The 21,970-nt window shown below is 32.3% G+C and overlaps 1 protein-coding gene across 1 annotated transcript in view; it reads right to left on the bottom strand.

Annotated features, from left to right (window-relative positions):
- Window positions 1–3,780: 3,780 nt before the first annotated feature.
- Window positions 3,781–21,970, bottom strand: part of LOC134245113 (vesicular glutamate transporter 3-like) — a gene marked incomplete at its 3' end in the record, with an annotated part of 36,612 nt that continues 18,422 nt past the window's right edge. Inside the window, exon 2 of the mRNA XM_062727372.1 lies at window positions 3,781–4,093. Within this exon, the coding sequence (XP_062583356.1) occupies window positions 3,781–4,093 (313 nt within the window). The remainder of the gene's footprint in view (window positions 4,094–21,970) is intronic.

Below are 21,970 nucleotides of genomic sequence, written 5' to 3'. Positions count from 1 at the left end.
GTCAAGGAGCATACAGCGGGTGTGACCGGTCGGTAGGGGACTTCTGAGTTTTAAATATTGTTCGTTATCTTCATAATTATATATTTTTTTTAAATGTCACATTTTACTGGTACAAATAACTTGTATTTTTTAAAATTAAATATTCATTAAATTTCATAAAAGCAAACTATTCCGCAGCTGACTTTACTTCTTATAAATAATTTGCTTCATTGATAGTGTATGCAAGGTATACTTGTCACTCGCGAAATCGAAGTACAAAATTGTACTTTAAAACTGGCCATTTCCTTCTGTAAAAGTGTTGTCTCGCTTTTTTTTTCGTATTGTACATGTCAATGAAAAAAAAAACTCTTGAAAAAAGATAATGCATCTATGAATTGCAACATTTTCTGTTCAGTATTTATTTGCCATTGTGAAGTGATGTTATAGTATTGTTTTCGGAATCGATCAATGAAACATTTTTATTGGCATTATGAATATCCTACAAAAAAATAAAAAATATATGAATGATTTTTGGAGGAAAAGTTTGATTCAGAATGACGGAAAAATTTACATGGACGAGAAATGTTTTTATAATGGTAAAAATATCTATCAAGTGGACCTTTTTTCATTGATTTTTGTTAATAAGAGGGGGATAAGACGCCATGAAGGAGTAAACATCCCCTGTTGACGGGTCACCCAGTATAGTGCTCATTTTCATGATCAGGGAAAGCGAAAAAACCGTAGACAATTAAGGGCTTATTTAAAATAAAGACCTAACAATTAGTAGGAAAACGTCAGTCTTCATTCGCCTTAATGACAAATTTGTAAGTCCATTTATATTGTATCAACCGAAGAAGAAACGAAATTATGAGAAGATTGTTGATATTATTGTTTTCCAACTTATTTGTCAATAACTTGCCTCGTTTTAGAACTTGTTTGTACATAGAGCATGCTCTCGGCAACTACTAAGGAAAGTTGACAACAGAAAATTAAATTTAAAGTCACCATGTTTATAATAAAGTTTTGTTTTTAGGTTACCATTAATGTCTTTGTCTAGTTAGATATTTAAATATGAAACAGATGTGTCCGACTCTGTACAAGAATTTTTTAATTTATTAATTCTCCCAAGAAAAAGAACTTTTCCTTAAAGCAAAAAAAAAAACCACAGAGAATAATTTGTACGTGAGGTCAAATTCATATTGTCTTACAATGTGAAAAAAAATCTGAAAATTTAAAAGAAAATGTATTGATGAACATGCATAATTTCTTCTTATTTATCAACATTCATATATAACTTTTTTCATGTCGCTTTCCCCCACCAACATCGTGAGTTAATGAAAGTTCACCCAAAAGCCAGGTAAGATGCTACAAAAGCCTTCAATGTAGATTTTTAAAAAAATGTTTTATGCTTCTTTTCTGTTTCATAGGCCGTGACGCTATAGGGAAAAAACTCAACTCGCATACACAGACTGCTGAAGCGAGGCCAGCAGATTCTCTGAGACCTGGCTTGTGTCAGAATTGACACCAATGGAAACGGTTTGGCAGAGTGTGGTCATAATTATCTTTCTCTAATGGTATTACCTACCCGCTTCAATCAATATTTAATTCTTCAGGGGAAAATATGTACCAGAAAATTATTTGCCTGACTTTATAAATGCTATTGATTTTCTCCTATATTTGAACTAAGTGCTTTTTCTACAAATAACAGATTCAATTAATATGGCTCCTACAACCACCATAACTGTTAATTATAAGACAGGACGATCCCGATTGTTTTAGAGGGTTTTTTTTCTCTGCTCGGAAAACGTTATTTATCCATAAATATAATAAAATTAGCGACACTAGACAAGTATCAAGTGTGTAGCATATAACGAAGAAAAAAGTTTCAGAATTTGAGAAGAGAACAATCGTGACGTCACGTCATTAATCATTTATGCGTAGAGTTCATACAGGAAAGCAACTAATTATTTTCTAACAATGGGACATCCATCTATTAGGAATGTGCTTCAATAATAACCAGAATAAAGTTTCTTTTTTATACTTCAGATGCGAAATTCATATCAAGGTCGCGAATGTAACATCGCCGAAGGACGTATTTTTAGAAAACAACATATCTAGGCCTATAGCTAGGTCAAATTTTATCATTATGCAAATGAATGTTGTTCACACAAAATTACAAACATTAAAATTTAAAAAATAAAAAGATAGGAAATAGTTTATCATGAAAACATAAATTTGTGTCTTTTATATAGACTGCAAATTAGATCATGAATGTTATTTTTGCTTAAAATGGACCCAGATTGCCCCGTAGACAATCGCACTAATGCTATTTCGGTCAATTACTCTGTATTCTCTCCAGAAAGCAAAAAATGTCAATGTTAGAACAAAAGGCGAGAAAGCTTCCGCGAAAAATATTGGACCCCATCTTGCATTATAGAGAGAATTCAAATTGATGCAACCCTCAATGTAAACGAAAAAGATAGGATATTGATTGTGGTCCAGGTTAAACAAAATAAAAAAAATCAATTAAACAAATTTTGATGGAGCCACTCTATTTAATCTTGGCAAAGAATAAAGGGATGCGTCCTCCCGCATCATATCTGATTCTTATCATGAAAAATGACACGTGATGTATCGATAACGTTAGATCAGAATGATCGATTTTTCACTGTATCGTATTATAACCTTACAATCGATACTAATTTCATTATTTATGAGAAATAACCCTGATAGTTTGATTTTTATTTACTTTGACTACGGTTGTATATTTAAACGGCCTCGTTTTAGTATTTTTTGATTTAAAAAATATAAAATAAAGAGCAAGATTTAATGTTATTTATGATAACTTTATTCATCATAATGCTATGTCCTTTATTTTAAGGATGTCCGATCCTCAGCCAGAAAGGATAACTCCAAAAATTAATATTTAATTTGAAATGCATCAAAATGAAGCTTAAAATGAAATTTTTTCATGCAACAATTTTCATTTTATTCATCTTTATAAGATTCAAGGTTTTTGGAAGTCTTGGAAAAGGTCTTATAAAAGTTGACATTTGTACCCTATAAAAGGAAAAAAAAATTATACAGTTTCAGAAAAATAAGATTTTCTTGAATCCAGACATAGATACCAATGTTTATTTGCATGAATCAAATAAGAAGTGATTTGTGGTGTCTTGCAATGATAGCAAAGGCCTTTTACACTAAGTATTATAGAATATATGACGGAGATAGAAGACAAAAAATACCAAATAAGTATAAAAATCATGACAATTTCTCTGAATGCCTGGATACCTATCGTTTTTTAACCTAAAATGTATTTGTTGATCAATTCGCAATTCGAAAGTGCATTGGTAATATTCCAATTTGCTTTTTTGCAAAAATATTGGAGATTTGACAATTTTCCCTATATAATATGATTAACTTTAATCTTTAACTTTAAAGAAATACTGTGGATAAATTTACATCATTTTGTGGATTCAGAGATACTTTTATGAGTATTTTTGATTACTTAACTGCTAATTTTATAAAGCTGGGTATCGGACTACCTTAAATATTAAGAATTTACTTGCCATTGAAATCATCAAATAATTTTTACGATAAATGTTGATATTGGGAGAATGCATCTCCTACGATTTCTGATCTAATGTTTGCTGATGAACAGTCGGGGGAAAATGTCTTGGGAATAAAGTCCTTTAGTTAATTGGAGAATAAATTTATTCTGTAGAATTTATTTCCAAAAGCTCTTACATGTACTATATTCTTGTGTTGTATTTTTATTTTTTTTTTTGGCTTATTTCCTACCGTTTTATTAGCTAGAGTTGAGTTTTCTCCGTCTTCGAGTATTTTTGTTGGGACTTTGTTTTCGTCTCCATATGTTTCGTTTTTGGTCATGGTTACAATAGCAACCCCCATATTACACCGAATCCCGAACGAGATGAGAAACCCCATACAGCTGAGTATGGCCACTAGGTAGCGTTGTGCGATGCATCTGCAGCATGTGCATGATGGACAGTATCCAAGGAAACGGGACTTTTTATCCTCTTCCTCGGAAAAGGCTTCGTCCAGTTCGTCATATTTTACAAAAGACTTTTCCTCCGGGTCTTTCTTGAATACTCTGAAAAAAAAAATGTTGCAGAAAAAATAAAGATTATTTCTTTGAAGCTTTAACTACAATGTTTTTAATAGCTAAATGGTTATGTTGCGTAATTTTTTTTATCATGCTCTTAATTAAAAGAGAATTAAATTTCAAAAAAAAAATCATGATACTTTTTTTATTTTGATATATCTTTGTCAAATATTTATATATCCAATGTTCTTTCAAATACAACTGTACAAAGCCTGACTTATATTAATTTGAATGCAAAACATGTGGGACCAGCATTTTTGTCCGATTGATCATCAAACCGATAGTATAACATATAAACAATTTATGATGAAGGCAAGGAAAATCTTTGTAAAGTGAATACATTTCACAGAAAAATGGCTATAAAAATCCGATGCGACATGAAAGGAAAATGTAAATGTCAACGCGTAATGCAGGCAACCGGATTAGTCTCAAGGGGGTCTCATCTTGTCCCGGCTCTCCTTTGCTATCTTTGTAGTTTGCCTTAGAACCTGTATCGGATTCATTAACTTCGTGTTACTGTGTTGTAATGTTCATTAGCCATCGTTCAGATTTGCTTTCAAAACTATACATCATACTTCATTGTCAAAACGAGGTAATTCGAGATAGGTCTCAACATTGAGGGTTTAGAATTTCGTGGAATTTTATGACATCGGTTATTTGTCTGGCCTAATTGCATTGACATGTTTTTGTGTGCCGTGACAACGAAAACCTTGCCTGACAATATTCCATTTCCACTCTATTAAATTGTGTTTCCCCCTAGAAAACTTAATAAGCAAGCAGTGTTTTTATGTTGATGAAGAAAAATACAATTAATACGCAAGCTGAGCTTTTACGATACATTATATCTAGTTCTTTGCAATCAAGATAACTTATAATGGGAAATGCACAACATCCTGGCTTAGAAGAGATTACGCTAACTAATTAGCAAACAAATCTCAGGGACGCTGATGATACGGTCACGCTACAAAATACCTGTAGCCAGTTTGACTGATTGGGAATTATATCATTCTCTCGTCCATTCCTTCTTGAAGACGAAGAATAAGCTGCTTACTTTTTCTTATAGGTCCATTAGCAAGTATCACTATGTATCTCTAATCAATTCAGCATCATTCTAAACTGTTCATAAAATTTCTCTTCTTTAACATGAAGGGAAATTTAGTGTTGCAAAATACAAGATGTTTTGAAACTTTCCAAAGTAAATATTATTTTACTTCAAAACTGATATAGCAATAAAATGGAATAGAAGAATATTGAATATAATTTGATATTGTGCTTTAAAAAGTAACCTATTATCTAATATGCACTGTCTTTTATCAATACATTCTTGAAAATTGACAATTCCAACTTACCTTATATCTCGAAGTCGTAAGACTTCTATGAGACCATCCAACTTATTCATTATTCCAATAACGAAAATCTAATTCCAGGTCTAATTCAATTTCTCCACACAACAATCAAATAAACATATATATTTTTAAAAGGACATCAGAGAAAATTATCCTGCTATTTTGATTGCGTAAGTTCGTGTTCGAACTTCATGTTTTGCTAATGTGAAAATTCATCGAAGATTTCATATCAGAGGACTCTGCAACAATTATTGGAAAAAATCAGAATAAATTTTAGTTGAAGACCACATTTAAAATTCCGAATGTTAACACGTTTTCTATCTCCTTTTCTCATTTAACACTCGCTGTGAAAATAAATATCAGGAAGCATGACTTCATTTGCGTAAGAATATAAAGTCCAATGCATAATGACTCAATTCACCAAATATGGCGCAACACGGTCCGTATTCTATTGGGTTCTCTCGTCATCGGACGGAGATCGTCGATTTAATGATAACTCAATATATTTTTCTTTTGAAATGGAAAAACGACGGAATCATCTTTACAATGGCGTTTGGCAGCATCATAATTAATTCAACAGCCGATATCCCAAAGAGACTCTGAACGGGAGGCGCGCGCAATGTAGGTGAGCAAAAAGCACAAATTTACTGGATTGCCATTTACAGAGATACAGCAAATATCATTTGTTATTCAAGACCACTCTTTTTTGCACATTTTACATTTATCTTTGTGAAACATGATTTTAAGAAGCAGGTTACATTTGTTTGAATGGTTTTGTATCGTTGAAACAAAGAAACCCAATATATCCGAGTAATGGGATTTCTGGCGTATTCCTAGGGATAGTGCATTAAAGACCAAAACTAATTTACAATGATACATGAACAATAAAAAATGTGATCTATTTTAACGATTTCTTTATTTTCTCAGACAGTAAATAATGAAGCAATTATCTATCAACAATATATGGATTTCGCAAAACAACACATGGACCATTCATTTCATTTTAAGAGTGTAGTGTTTAAAACGGAAGTCGCCGCGATGGAATAAATGCAGTTATTTTTTACCCTGACGTTGCATCCGGAAATTCGTGGATCGTTCGCACGTTGATTGCACGTCATAAAAAGATCCATTAAATGTTCGTTGGGCCCCATTCTCAAACACAATGGGCACCCTAACGAAACGTAAATACCACAAATACCTAATCGCATATAACGATTCCCAATCAATTCACTTTCATTGATTACTCTTTTCAAATTTAAAAGTGAGGTGCTGTTATCAGTACATTTCTATAAAACAGCATAATTGACTCGGAATTTTCGATTTGTTTATTTTTCTGCCAAATCTGGACACCAATAATACAGCAGTGCCTGCATGTGTGCAATGTCAAACATACAGTTCATTAAGTAATATACCTTGACGCCAATTTGTTTTTATAATGTACTGATGGAATTCCCACTGAGATTATTGGTAAGGAAAGGTGCAAGACTAGTTTGAGGAAAGAAATATTTTATAACGTTTGCATAAAATATCCTTTGCATATTACGAAGCTCAGGGCTGCAAACATGGTAGACTTCTAAAAACTAAATTATCGAGTGTCAAATCAAACTTATTTTGAGGAAAAAAACGTATAAATTAGCAATTTTTTTTATTTTTAGCTAAGTAAAACATTTAAGTAAAAATGCAGTGTTAGAAAAATTAAATTTCTTTGCATTTTAAAAATGCAGTGTTAGAAAAATGAAATTTCTTTGCATTTTTTTACTTATTGTCAGTTAAAGCTGAATATCTCTCCATGTTTTTTTATTATTATTTAAAAACATACTTCTTAACGTATAAAAGTCTAGTGAAGGCCATTTTGGAACATTACAATGTGTTTTCTGTACCATTCCTTATAAAAAAAGGAAACCTTTGTTGGAATATCAAAGCTTCCGCTCTTCTTGTCTATGAAACGTCAATGTGGCAAATTAATTAGACAGCGGAATAAATAATATATCAAGACGCGTGACTAGGGTGATTCGCAAGCAGCCATCGCACCAAAGAAATAGTCTTCGGATGATAAGGTTACCGAGAGATTTTTCAGAAGACATACAGGTGTTAACGGGAGCTTGATTGGTTGAACATCGTGACGTCAAATATGACACTTCCGGACACAAAACAGACGAAGACTGTTAATGTGACGTAATAACGATTTCTGATAGTGATAGACCAACTTATTCTTGTAGATAACAAAGAATCAAAAACAATTATAGCAAAATAAAATTAATTAGTTTAGTTTATTACCCTTCAATGGAACTACTTCGTGTAGTCGCTTTAGGGCGTATATTGAAAACAATACAAGTAAATGGCAATCAGATCTTTTCACAATCTGAGTAGAGAAATGTCAAAGAATTCCCTCAGATTGAAATTGCTCTAATCTTATTTAGATACGCCTCTTGTGTACCACAATACTCGTTCGTTACGACATGAAATACAAAGTACAATTTTCAGAGTTTCGAGCTTACATGTGACAGGCTTAAAGTTCAGATTTATTTTAGATGTTCCTGTTTTCGCCAAAATTTCGCCATACTTGCATTTCTTCTAGACTTTGATATATTAATGTCCTGGGTTACTTTTAAAAATTCCAAAAAAAATGTTCGATGATCAGTTCAAATTATAACAGAATGTTTGCAATGTCAAGCAAATATTTTTTTCTTATGATTATTATGTTGAACCATCTACTAAGATGACACAATTAAATGTGCAAAAAATCTCTAGCACAATTTAGCATTATAAGTATTTTCTTGGGAAAAAAACCCCGGATAGTTGGTTATATTGGTTGTTCGTGTGTTGGTAAGCTTGTATGAAGTGTATTTCTATTTGTTTTCATTATTGGTGGGACAACATCAAAATCCAGGTAGCTGCAGGCTAAGGCTTGTCATTTGCACTTTTGGCTATTGCGCTCTTCGTGCCTTTGTGCAAGTACCTCCTTAGACACGGGGCTTTGGTTTATAATGTCTCAGCTAAAGAAATATACTATAATTTATCATTAATTTTATATTTATCAAAACGCTGATGGATAACCCAGTCCGTAAAGGAAGATAGTTGATCATTTGGATCCGAATTTTACCTTCGAATTCGATTAAGACTAGATGTATATGTAAAGAAACGAATGATTAAAGTCAAAAACCAACATTTGTCCCATTTGTGAGACTTGGTGTATTTACGGTCAGGCAAGGTCCCTCACATAACCGATGAATAATTAATGCTCTGACTGGAATGTAGAATGACAAACGGGCCTCTGTGGACGATTCTGGTTTCAATGCAGGCGTTGATTATATTACAAATCACGTCAGAATAAGATTTGAAAGGAGTGGTATAACTTACGTTTAATATGCAAGAAAAGTTTTAACTAAAATTCAACGAGGAAGATTTTCTTTCATAAATATCATCCATGTTAGTCTGGCTCCTTTGGATTAAAAGTCTCGCAAGATTTAGTATGCACATTTTATTTAACTTCTTAAAACATTTTAATGATGAAAAAAGGGCATTCATATCGCTTGGTTTTATATACATCTAATTGCTCTAAAACATACTGATGATATAAGGAAAAGTGAACAGTAAAAGTCTTTAAAACATGAATTGTGAGCAGTATAAACACGGGTGTCTTAAACGTCAGAGATGAGTTGAGATGCCATGAAGGAGTAAGAATCCCTTGTTTACGACCGGTCACACCCTCCGTGTGCTCCTCAACATAAAAGTTCTATTCCGAAAAATTCTTCAGACAATTCAGCATGAAAATAATGGCCTTATTATGAGTATGAAAATGTCTGTCAGCATTCGACTTATTCTGACATAAATTTTGTTTGCTAACAAAGTCATTGAATCGGGTATAGAATTTGTGAAATGTTGACTTTTAACAAGACTGTTGTTATCTTTGTTTTGTCAACTTATTTTCAAATAGCATGCCTCGTTTTTTAAATTTTTCATCCTCCTGCGTATCGAATCAACTGCGAAAAAAAATTCCACATGTAAACGATAGTGATGTAATGCTACACAAAAGGGAAGTTGATGTTTGAAGAGCTGAAGTCATCAAGTTTATCATAAAGTTTTATTGTTAGGTTACTATCAACATCTTTTTTTCCCATTTTCAAAAAGTGAATAAACATGCAATTAATTTCTCTGCTTTCATATCATAAACCATGTTTTTACTGAATTATAATGTTTATTTATTGGTTGTCTTCTCTAAGTCTGTTTTATTGATATTTCACTATTTGTTTTATGTGCTCCTTTACCATTTTCTATGACATTTTATTTATGGGTAAACGCTGATCTTTTTTCTCTTGATCATAACCACATAATTGTACAGGTACCAATATGAACGTCTCTGATCACTAGATCAGACGGAGCAGTTACTGTGTTTCAGACATATGAACTTTTACTGCAGAATTGTGCTTCAGTGTAGAAACACATTTATGTATTCTTATGCTTATATGCAAGCTCACCGCAGCTTGTTTTTGCTAATTTTGTATAAGTCAAATAAAACACTTTCATAGAGATGAATAATGTCATTTATTAAAATGACGGTATAAATGTGAACAATTTAACAAACAAGAAGGGGATCAGATTCACAAGCTTTGATTAGCAATTACGTAAAATATGATAATGTCTGATCCCCCAAAACTGACTAGAAAAAAGTATCTGTAAGACAAGACAATGAAAACTTCATATGAAAAAGTTAGCAAAAAGATGGCACATCAACACAAAATAGGCCACAAAATAGAATCAAAACATCATATTAAAAAGTTAGCAAAAAGATGGCACATCGAAACAAAATAGGCCAAGGATAGTAGTGAAACAAAATACATAAAACAGTATAAACAAATTGAGTCAGAACTAATGAAATATATGATTTTACATGACACATTAATACACATTTTTAGGGGTAGGAATGTAGGGATGGAGGAGGGTCTTCAAAATAGACGTGCCTCATTTTAGCTTGGGCAGCATGCGGGTTATCACAATACAAATGAATGACTCGCTGAGCTGACCACGTGACCTTACACCTTCTATCACACGTAATCCATCAACCAAGGCGTGGATCAAAGAATTTTCACATTTTACCAAAATTAATCCTACCGGAAACCTCCAACTAAGTTATCGCATTCAATACATAAATACAATTATTATTCTAATAATTGTTGTTTTATGTATTCTTATGCTTATATGCAAGCTCACCGCAGCTTGTTTTTGCTAATTTTGTATAAGTCAAATAAAACACTTTCATAGAGATGAATAATGTCATTTATTAAAATGACGGTATAAATGTGAACAATTTAACAAACAAGAAGGGGATCAGATTCACAAGCTTTGATTAGCAATTACGTAAAATATGATAATGTCTGATCCCCCAAACACATTCTGTTAGCAAGTGAATATTGACAGTGGCAAATGAACAGATTCCTTTTTTTCAACTTTTGTGCACAATATCTTTTATACTTTTTATGATGTTAATTAGCTTTTACATTTTCAATTTTAAAATGCAGATGAGGGATATTTATTCATAAAGTAATAATAACATACTATATGTAGGTTACTTCTGTGGACGTAACAAATGTAAGCCAAATTATCAAAACTTTCTTATCATTATCACATAAAAATATTCATGAAATTAATCAATTGCTCAAGTACCTTGGCTAAAAATTTACTTCAAAGCCAACCTAAACAAATTCTGATGACAATGTTCGAAACTGCTGAGTTACCGCCCGATGCTATCCAATCCATGCTTTAATGTTGAGATTCCAATTCATTTATAACTTCCGCCTAGGTCTCATTTAAATTGCGTCGGGACCTGATCTCTCTACGATTCTATCAATTACCTTGCAATATTTTGCTTTAAATTGATTAAACAAGAATATCTTTCAGTATATGCACTGCTCAAGAAGAGAAGAGACAAGATAGGAATAAAAAAAGGTAAAATAATTTCCATCGCCCTGCTTTTCGTCGTGATAATTGTTAAATTGATTGAATTCCAATCAATGTTGATGAGTGTTGAGTACCTGTCTAGAACTTTAAAGTCACAGTAATTTCCATAATTTCTTATAATCAAACCTGATCATTAGGTGTCTGCAATGTTATCAACAATTCTCCCAACACTGCAATTTTGCTACAAGGACAAACAGTAGTAGTACCAACAAAACTTATATAAGATTTATTTCAATGAATAAATATTGATCGGCTCTCATCGCCCACTGCTAGAAACATTCTGAAATTAGTAATGCTTTTTGCACGTCTTTTGGGCATTTCGCTCGCCGTATTAATGTAAACAGGCAAATTGCACAAACGTAATCTCATCAAGGGAAATACGTATCTCTTATATTTTTGTTCTTCGGCATTAACTAGTGTCTACATCAGCTACAAGTATCTACAGATTATAAATTTGAAAGCATACAGGAAGGGCATCGTGCACGTTTTTTTTTTTTATAAATATTTGCAATACGACTTTGGGATAAAAGACAATTTAGTACCAGATAATTTAAATTGTGGAAAATAAAATAAAAATTGGATTTTTAAAAAGTCTAAAAAGATAAATAAAATTTCTTTCACATACTGAAAGAAGCTGTAATTGTCTCGCAATATGATTTTACTATAATTCTATTTTGTAAATAATTTGCATGCTTTTATTTGTATTTTTGCGTGATTCATAGAAACAAGTTGGGATTAGAACTCCGTGAATACCATTAACATCGCTTAGTTCTATGCTGGATATTGAAAATTCTAATGCACCTCAGCTAATCAAGATCTGAAAAAATGTAATTATCTCAAAAATGATTTCAAAAGTACTTTGGCTCGCCATTATAACTTCTATACCTCGGAGGGTGGGTATTATTGTATGCTGAGATAAACGACCGATGAAGTCTGCGAGAGAGAGTGAATACAAACCATTAACAATGTCAACAACACGAAAGCCCCCAGGTAGAGGTGAAACAGTCATCTGAACTCGGGGGACCTGACCAAAAGATACTTTGTGTGCAAACCACCAGAACGAGTACGACCATTGCTACATTAAAGATGCATCAGAAAGGGTACTCCAAATGACAAATCGTTGTCATCACATCTTTATCATTTTGTATTTTAAGGTGGAACATCAAAATAAAATATTAAATCATTATTGGCCCTTTACTTTGAGAGCTGCTAAGAGCAAATGGGCTATAATTGGTACATGCATTCAGTGATAATGAATAAGCAACTTCCTAGGATGAATGCAATTACTGTCTGGAAAAAAAATCAAATAAAGGCATGTCACGTGAAAACATTCTATTTCACTTTATAAGTGCATTGGTAATATTTGACGTGGTAGAGTATTTCCAACACTTTGAGTTCTTCGAAAGGATTTACTTTTACACTTTTATCTTATTTCAGAACTTACAAATAATAAAGAATATGAAAGCAATTAGTCATTACCGCATTTCCTACCCCAAAAAAGTGGATGCCTTTGATAATTCATCCTAGCTACTGATAACATAATAAACGATTGTCATATTGAAAGCTTCTTTTTCTTTTGAACATACAGGTGCAATTTAATTTTGCAATAGTGCTTTTGTTCGTTAAATACCCTAACCCCCACTAACCCTAACCCCCGTTAACCCTAACCCCCACTAACCCTAAAAAATTCACTATTCAAACTAAATAATAATTAGCGTTTCATGTGAAAGACTCAATTATAAAAACATATGACGTCATGTAGTATAGGAGCACGAAATGAGTGCCATGAAAAATTATCCAATGATTCATATCAATTGAATATGGGTATACACATGTGATAAAACCTATATATCTCCAAAATAGATCGAAGAAATTTGCAAAAATTTAACGTTGTTGTATAATTCTTGTGTTTTTATTCTTGGGACATCAACTTGTTTTCAGTAGCTTGCTTTGGTTTTAAAAATCTATCATTTGCAGAGCTAGCTCTTTGTTATCGAATCAGTTGGAAGACTTGAAAACCATATGAAGGTGATGTTGGAACATTGCTACATAAGTAAGGAAAGTTTTAGATGAAAAAGCTGAAGTCATCCGGTCGTTTGTCATACAACTTACATGTAACTCTAAGTTGATCAAAATCGTCTATAGTCAATTAAAGCATATCAAAATATGAAATATAGATCTGTCGTTGTTTTCTGTTTACTTTTTGTACAAGAGAGCAGAGACCATTTTTTCTAGCCACATTGTAAGATTTTCCAATTTGGAGATACATTTGAATATGCAAGATTTCAATTGAAAAAGAATTGACAAAATACACAAAGTTGGAAGCAATCTAAAACACAATATGCGTCACAATGTTGTTTTTAAAAAATTAAACGATAAAATATATGTTTTGGATAAAAGGTAAAGTAAGCAGTTTATTGGCAAAATTAGAACTTTGTCACATAATAATATTACTGTTACACTCATAAATTTAGCCAGCATTACTGTATACACTCATAAATTTAGCCAGCAGGATTAAATCGAGTTATCAGATTTGGGGCATTTTTTTCTGTTTTCTAATTTTTCTTTTACAACAGTAGGTATAAAGAATGGTAATAATACCGGGGACAACTAAATTCCACCAATTATTTTAAAAATTTAGAAAATTAAAATAAAACAAGAATGCTGCCCGGGTTTCAAATGCTTATAAATATATTGTAATTACTTGCGTATCCTTGTTATGAAATTGCAATAACGAGCAAATCATTTTTAAGTCCTTGTTTTTTCGAAGATTCATTAGATCCGATATAATCGCTGTAGATTACTTCCTTCTAAGCATTCTTTTTAATTTTTTTTAATTTGCAGATGGAAGCACTTAACTTAAATAACAATGGCCATCTTAAAATATTTTTTAGAAATATTACGAGGCTTTAGATAAAAGAATGTCAGCCGTAAATCGCTTCTATTAACTTCCTGGTTCTAAAATATGGATTGTGAATTGAAAGTTTTTTATTAGGTGAAAGATCCGCTTAAATACAAATCCCCCTCTTTTCCTCAAACAAGTGAATTACTTTAACGATTGAAATGAAGAGATTGCACGAGTGATAGCAACAGCACTCAGCAAGGACAACAGGAAGTTGTAGAGGCATTCCAGGGCGTGAAAACGAGCAGAAAAGAAGAGGCTAAATAGTAAAATTGGAGAACTTAGGAAAGATTAGAACAATCTTAATTGATCAATAATAAGCCTCAATAGACTATACCTTATCAAAATAAGGCCAACGGAAGATTAATGATGGCTTATAAGGATAAGCCTTAATGGAATGGTATCAGTAAAGGGAATATAACGAGAAGGGGAAAAGATGGAGATAGTGTGTGAGAGGGAAAGTAAGAAACCAATGTACATGCAGAAGGGAGTAGAGTACAAAGGGGAAAGTGAGGAAAATGCCTCAGAATTGAACACTTTCAGTGAGCATAACGATGAAATTAAAGAAACAGCATACATAGATGGATAGGACAGTGACTACTTTAAAACCAGCATTACCATTGGAAGAATAAGATGCATGAAATATCAAAAGCTTCCTTTGAAGTCATATTTCGCAATTTTTATGGTCGATACAGTGCAATGACCTTGTCAGCAAATACAAACTATCATTACGTTCATTGCTGACTGATGTTTTTCATACTAAATGCTAGGCCATTTCTACTCACTAAATCTTGTACAGATTTTTTTGTTTTTTCCCGATCATATCAAGCTTCACAGTCGGGTGTGACCGGTCGGTATGGAATTTTTACTCCTCTATGACCCATGCTTCAACCTTGGGGTTTTTGGAGGTCTACGTATGCATTGCTCTCGATGTTTAAATGACTTGAATTCTGTTTGTTGAATACAGTTTGTCATCTCCATATTTCATGATTGTATATATCTTTAATAAAGGATAGAATTTGAGAAAAAAATGTCAAAAATAAGAAAACTAATAAATTATATTATTAAATAATATATTCCGTAGATTTTAGATATTATGAGATTTTAGAATTTATTTTTATATTTTAATGTTTTTCCTTAAAACCTATAAAATACACTTGCTCAGTGCATGAAAAATATGGAGATGACGAACAGTATTCAAGATCAAAAGTCCATAAAACAATACAAAATAGGAGCAGAGCAAACACCGACCTCCAAAACATCGGATGTGGGATAAGGTGGCATGGAGGAGTGAGCATCCCCTGCCGACCGGTCACACACGCCGTGTGCTCCTTGTCATGATCGGGAAAAAACGAAAAAATTCCGTTGTCAATTCAGTGTATAGATAATGGACTAACAAATACCGGGGGTAGTATGAAAAAAGGTCAATCAGCATTTGACTCAATGATAAATTGTATTTTCTGACAAAGTCATTGTACGAAATGATGATTTAAAACGAGACTGCTGAAATTCTTGTTTTATTTATTTGTTTTTCAATATGTTACCTCGTTTTAGAAATTGTTCATACGTAGAGCATGCTCTTGAATCGAATCAACTGATATATATAAACTCCGTATACAAGTGATGAAGGTATATTGCTGCATAAGTTAGGGAAGTTGACGTTAGAAAAGTTAAAGGCATCACGTTTATCATAAAGCTCGGTATGATTACCAATAACTTCTTTTCTAGTAAAATATTCAAATATGGAACAGATGTGTCAGACTCTGTGGTATCTTTTATCTCAAGCTCACCAGGATATATCGTATCGACTTAAGAATGGAAATTACCATTGTTAATTGACAATGTGTCGTCGATATATCTAAATATTGAGTTGAATGCCACAACAAGTGTTTTCTTTTCACACATAAGATTCTGCACAAATTCTGCTTCATATGAATACAGAAAAGGTTTGCTCATAATTGTGCGCAATGTGTATCCATTGGTATTCCAACAGAATAATGTTATTGAAAGATCTGGTCCCCAAAAAAGACATAGATATTGTCAATCAGAAACCCAATCATCTTTTTGATATCAACTTCACAGTACTTGAGTGTACAATCAGAATGTTTTAACAAAATAATTTTGCAAATGACCAATAACAAGGTAAGTAAATTGCCCGTGTCAATGATTATGTCCTTTGTTTCTTTTTTTAAATTGACGACTTTAAAGCGCCACCTACTATTCTTTTAATGTCATCACAAGAATTTACAGTTTGCCAAATAAATAGTATTTTCCAGAAGAAAGTACAATCCTATGATCTCACTTTTAATCCAGCTTTCTGTTAACTTTCGTGGTATTGTACTTAAATCTTAATTTGATTCCATCTGTAAGTCTGATTGAGCGCATCATTATTTACTTTCAAATTATTCATTGATGTTGTTTTTTTTCAAAGGTGGATTTAGATCTTAATTGATACTAAAACGGAATAAGGAATTCGATGAACATATGCTGATGGAATTTTTTAAAAAAGTATGTTGTTTAGAAATTACAGAACTATTCCTATTGATTAAATATCGTCAAACTTCGTAGTACCTGTATAAATTATATATCTATTCAAATTAAACATAATTATTATTTACCATTGCTAATGAAACAGTATTGTTAGTTCTGTCTAATCACTTCATAAAGGACCTATAGGAAGCAGCAGTTATATTCCGCTATCAAATGAATATGGGGCTTTAAGCGTCCAAACTTTCTCAATACTCGAGCATGCTACGATTATGATAAGTTTTAAAATGCTCCTTACAGATAAGTTACTGTAACAGGGATATTAACAATCTCTGTTAAAAGGAAGTTCGCAAATTCTATTTTTTGTGACAATGAAATTGAAAGCAAATATAATTAATCTATCATTGGGTGGTATTATGGCTGAGGCATTTCATATAAGCGTCCACTTATATGAGACGTATAAGTCTCAAGCCTATTTGATTATACCGAATTTGACAACGGAATGCTCCATCTACCTGACAGAGCTACAGGAAAACTGTAACCTGTCAACAGGAGATGTTTACTCCTCCTTGACACCTGATCCCACCTCTACAGTGAAAAAAAAAAGTTTGTTTAATATATATGCCCTGTTTCCAGAATTGTGTTGTTTTTAGATTTTTATGGATCGATAACTGTTACCATTATCATTTTTAGTCTAACATTTGTCTTTAAAGTGTACAGAAAATTTCGCCAACACCCAAACCGATGACTATGTTAATAATGCCAATGGCCTTTAAAGGAACTATTAATAACGTCTTGTGACACTGAAACACTTATTGCTCTTTTTGTATTAGAGATAATGAGTTTGTGGCGTTTAGAAGATCATTTGTCTTATAAAAGCTGTGAAGAGATGATAAAAGACGCCCTATCAGGCTCTCACAACAGAAATATTAGCATGACATACGACTTGTGTATAGGTAATCAATAGATCCTCCAAAAATCATAAACGTCATAATACTGAATGTATGGACAGTAAAATTGTGAATTGGGATTTCAGACATCATGCCATTGTGTGTTGTAGACATATTACATGTTTTTATTTTGCGTGGGTGGTATTTACTTCTGAAAATTACTGAACAAATTGATAAATTGATATAATGTTTTAAGGGAGATTGGGAATTGCTTTCGATCTTTTTATACTAATACACTGGTATGAAATCGATCTGAAATAAGATATTGTTGACTAATACTAAGTGCTATCTCTTTTCTATTCCATAAGTGGTAACTTTAAAAGAATCATCAATTAACATTCGACTTTTTTTTCATGATCCTCTAAGATTGTAAGAAAATGTTTCCAATAAACACTAATAAACAAAGTGAATTGTATGGTAATATTTTTTTCATGTTGAATTAGAAATGGATACAAGGAATTATCTTGTATATATAATACCTGATACATATGGACTCACAATGTTCCTGATAAACACTTCAAAGGATGCATTTGTCTTTAGCAAAATTAAGTGCACTAATTACGAGGGTTGTCCCGTAAAATCGTGGACAAGTTGTCTAGTTTGAAAAATAATCATCACTGCGTTCTGAAATTTTCACCACTTTTTAGTAGATAAATTATGAATATACATAGCAAATTTCAAGTAGATATATGCATAGGTAAACAAATTGCGATATTTTATGTTATTAACTGTATCGCCCTACGGCGCACGGATGATAATGTCAAAGTGTCTAAAACAGCGTCACGTTTCATCTTTGCTAAACTTTAAGTTGGATAAGCCCCACTTAAATTTAGAAATTTTATTGATTTACATATGTGAGTATCTATAACCAGTTAAGAAACCAATGTGGCACACTCATGCGATCTTCTGAATATTTATTAGCAAGTTACAGACAGTATTCTCACCATCATTCAACTAAAAGAGAATCTCACATCGACGGTCGACAGTGACAGCGTCCTTTGCTAGTACAAATGGCAGACTGTCCATATGTTTTGTACTATCTGGGGACTCGACCACGAAGACTTCACTAAGAAAACTTTTATTTCATTTTTATACTAAAGATCTTGTGATATTTTTCACATTTTCTTTCTTCTGTATTCATTTAAAGTCTCTTAAGGCGTCATTACAACATCCTAATCTATCTGAACTGCTCTCCGGTGCGCCGTAACGTCATAAAAAGTCGCCATTTTTCGTGTATTGTGTTAATTACTTTCCTATTTCAAATGCTCGGGAAACTGCCAAAAATTAACCAAATGCCTTGAAATTTTTCAAAAGACGACAAAATTGATTAAGGAATGGAATAAGGATAATTTTCATCCTAATCTCATGTATTGAAAAATTTTATTACGAATTAAATCTTATGTGTTCTCTAATATAACCTTGCTATTTTTACCGTGCGCCGTAGGACCATACCTTGCGCACATTCAATCAGAATAAAATCTTTATTTTTGAATATATATTATAAAAAACATTATGATTCACTTAAATATGATGAATAAACATTTACTGAAAATTTCAGCTTAGTGCGCCCATTACTTTTCGAGAAAAACGCTTTGTCCACGATTTTATGGGACAACCCTCGTATATGTGGTACATGTATTTATTTTCAGCTGCTTTAGAGTCTGTTTTTTAACGCTGTTAAACTGAAAAATTATTTTGAAGTTCAGATTTTGTTCACTAAGACATTTGCAAAACAGAAAAATGTAAGTGTTTAGATATCAATTATCAAGTCGTAATAAATATATTTCAAGTCAAGAAAATGCAAATACACGTATTTTCCACTTTGGCGTGATATAAAAATAAAATAAGAGATAATGAAAGTTAATTCATGCCAGTTTTTCAATTCACTGCAATTCCATAAAAATTAGCTTAAAATGTTTACATGATTGGCAGAGAACTGTTGGAATAACGAACTGTGACGCCCCGAGCCGTGTCAGAATATTGATGAAAAACGCCTGTTTCACAAAGACAAGATGTGTCTCTGACGCTTGGCCGCTAGACGTCAGGATAGGTCCAAGCGTAACACGAATTTAATTTCCTGAAACAAGACCTTGTATTGCATTCACTATTCGTCAGAGAATTAATCATGTAAAGGGCCTCCATTGACCACGGAAAGTTTCAAATCCTATTTTTATCACGCCAAGTCACTGATCTCTATAATGTCTATTGAAATATTGATGTCCATAGGGGCTCAAAGTAAGAAAACAACATTGATTGCAATGACTCTCGATAACATGCATTTGACGATATTTTTTATGAGAAAAATATAAATATTTCTAGATCTAAGCCTTTTAGAAAGACGTGAACTTTTTTAACCCAATGAGTATCTGCTATTAGTGCTTTAGCCCGAGTTCGTATCCAAAGAATGATCAATTACTTCTGGATAAAGAAGAATTTAGATCCTTATACACTTTGAAATGTAAGTGACTCGTGATGTCACCAACTTCTTGAAATAATATTTTTATAATAAAGCTATTACAGAGTCTGACACATCTGTTTCATTTTTATATATTTTATTACTTTAAAAAAGGTCAGTGGTGATGTAGCAATCAAGCTGGATGACAAACAAAATGAGTTTAACTTTGCAATTGTCAATTTCTCTTACTTGAGTATCAATATATATATATATATATATACATTCATCACCTGTATACGAGGTTTATATCTCTCAGTTGATTCGATACGCAAGAGCTTAATAAATCTACGCTTGAACAATTTCTAAAACAAGTTAAATTACTGACAAACAAGTTGATGAAACAAGAATATCAGCAGTCTTGTTTAAAGTCATCTTTTCGTAAGTTCTATGACCGATACAATGACCTTGTCAGCGAATACAATTTATCATTAAGTTAAATGCTGACTGACGTTTTTCATACTAATTGTCAGGCAATTTTATACACACTTATTTGTCAACAGATTTTTCCGTTATTTCCCGATCATGACAAGCAGCACACGGCAGGTGTGACCGGTCAGAAGGGGATGCTCACTCACCTCTCATGATTTGGAGGTCTGTATTTCCTCTGCTCCAAATTTGTATTGTTTAATAGACTTTTGAATTGGAAATCTGTTCTTAATCTTTATACATTGCATTCAGGAAACATGCTATTTTAATGTTTCAGTAAAGGGTTTCTGAGTTGGATATTGGTCTGTATTAGTAATTTTTGAACTGAAACAAATCCTCTGCGGAAAAGTGATGAACACTTATTGTTCAAAGAATTGTTATACGTATATCGATAAACCATACAGTGTTGTCCTATATAGACTGACACTTCGCCAAATAGATCCCAAGAGATGGAACAGAAATAGTATTGCCGACAAAGGAAAGAAACTTTATGAGCCTCTAGATTGCAGAATTTTACTTAATTTTATTTGAAATAAAAGATGGTTCAATTCATCTTCGAAGATTTTTGAGTTGTTTTTTTTTTTAAATTGCTAATGAAATGTAAATCTAACGGACTTCAGACCAGAGAAATACAAATAAACAATACAAAGCGAGAAAATATATATGTTAAATAGGTGCCCTGGTTATATCAAAGTGAGATCAGGTGCCATGAAGAAGTAAGCATCTTTCGTCGACCGGTCAAATTAATTTACGATTGGATTAAAGGAGTAATCTGTTGACAAATTAGACAAGTATGAAACACAATAGTAGCGCGCCTCAAAAAATTTTCCAGCATATTGAATGAAATTGGAGACAAATATGCTCTATGCAGGTGATAATGGTAACAAATGCATCAATACCATTATTTATAATAGTATTTTACGAAAGATAAGTTACAATTGTCGCGTTTATCGTAAAAATTATTTGTGATTTTACCATTAATGTTTTTCTATATAAACATAGAAATGTTGAAACAAGTGCATTTGACTCTATTATGTCTCTTTTTCCAGTTCAAATAATTTCAATTTTTATTTCAATTGTTAATTATCAAATATGCATTCATAAAAATGTCAACGCAAGGTCATAGAGAAAGATCTCCTTTCATGGAGGGATTTAAATTAAAACAATTGGCTAACAGGAGCATAATCACAATCCTGGTGAATCCAAAAGATTGTTTGAAATAATTTTGTCAATACGATTTCAAAAAGTTTCTTCCATACAAGAAACAATATTTGGTTTTAATGTTGATTATATTTTAAATTAATCCTCCCCGATTTTAATGCACATCAACTACCGTTCTGC

The sequence above is a fragment of the Saccostrea cucullata genome, unplaced genomic scaffold, assembly GCF_032062105.1.
Source record: "Saccostrea cucullata isolate Sc308-1 unplaced genomic scaffold, CSIRO_AGI_Scuc_v1 ctg53, whole genome shotgun sequence".
Classification (NCBI taxonomy): Eukaryota; Metazoa; Mollusca; class Bivalvia; order Ostreida; family Ostreidae; genus Saccostrea; species Saccostrea cuccullata.
This window is presented reverse-complemented; position numbering and strand designations above follow the sequence as displayed.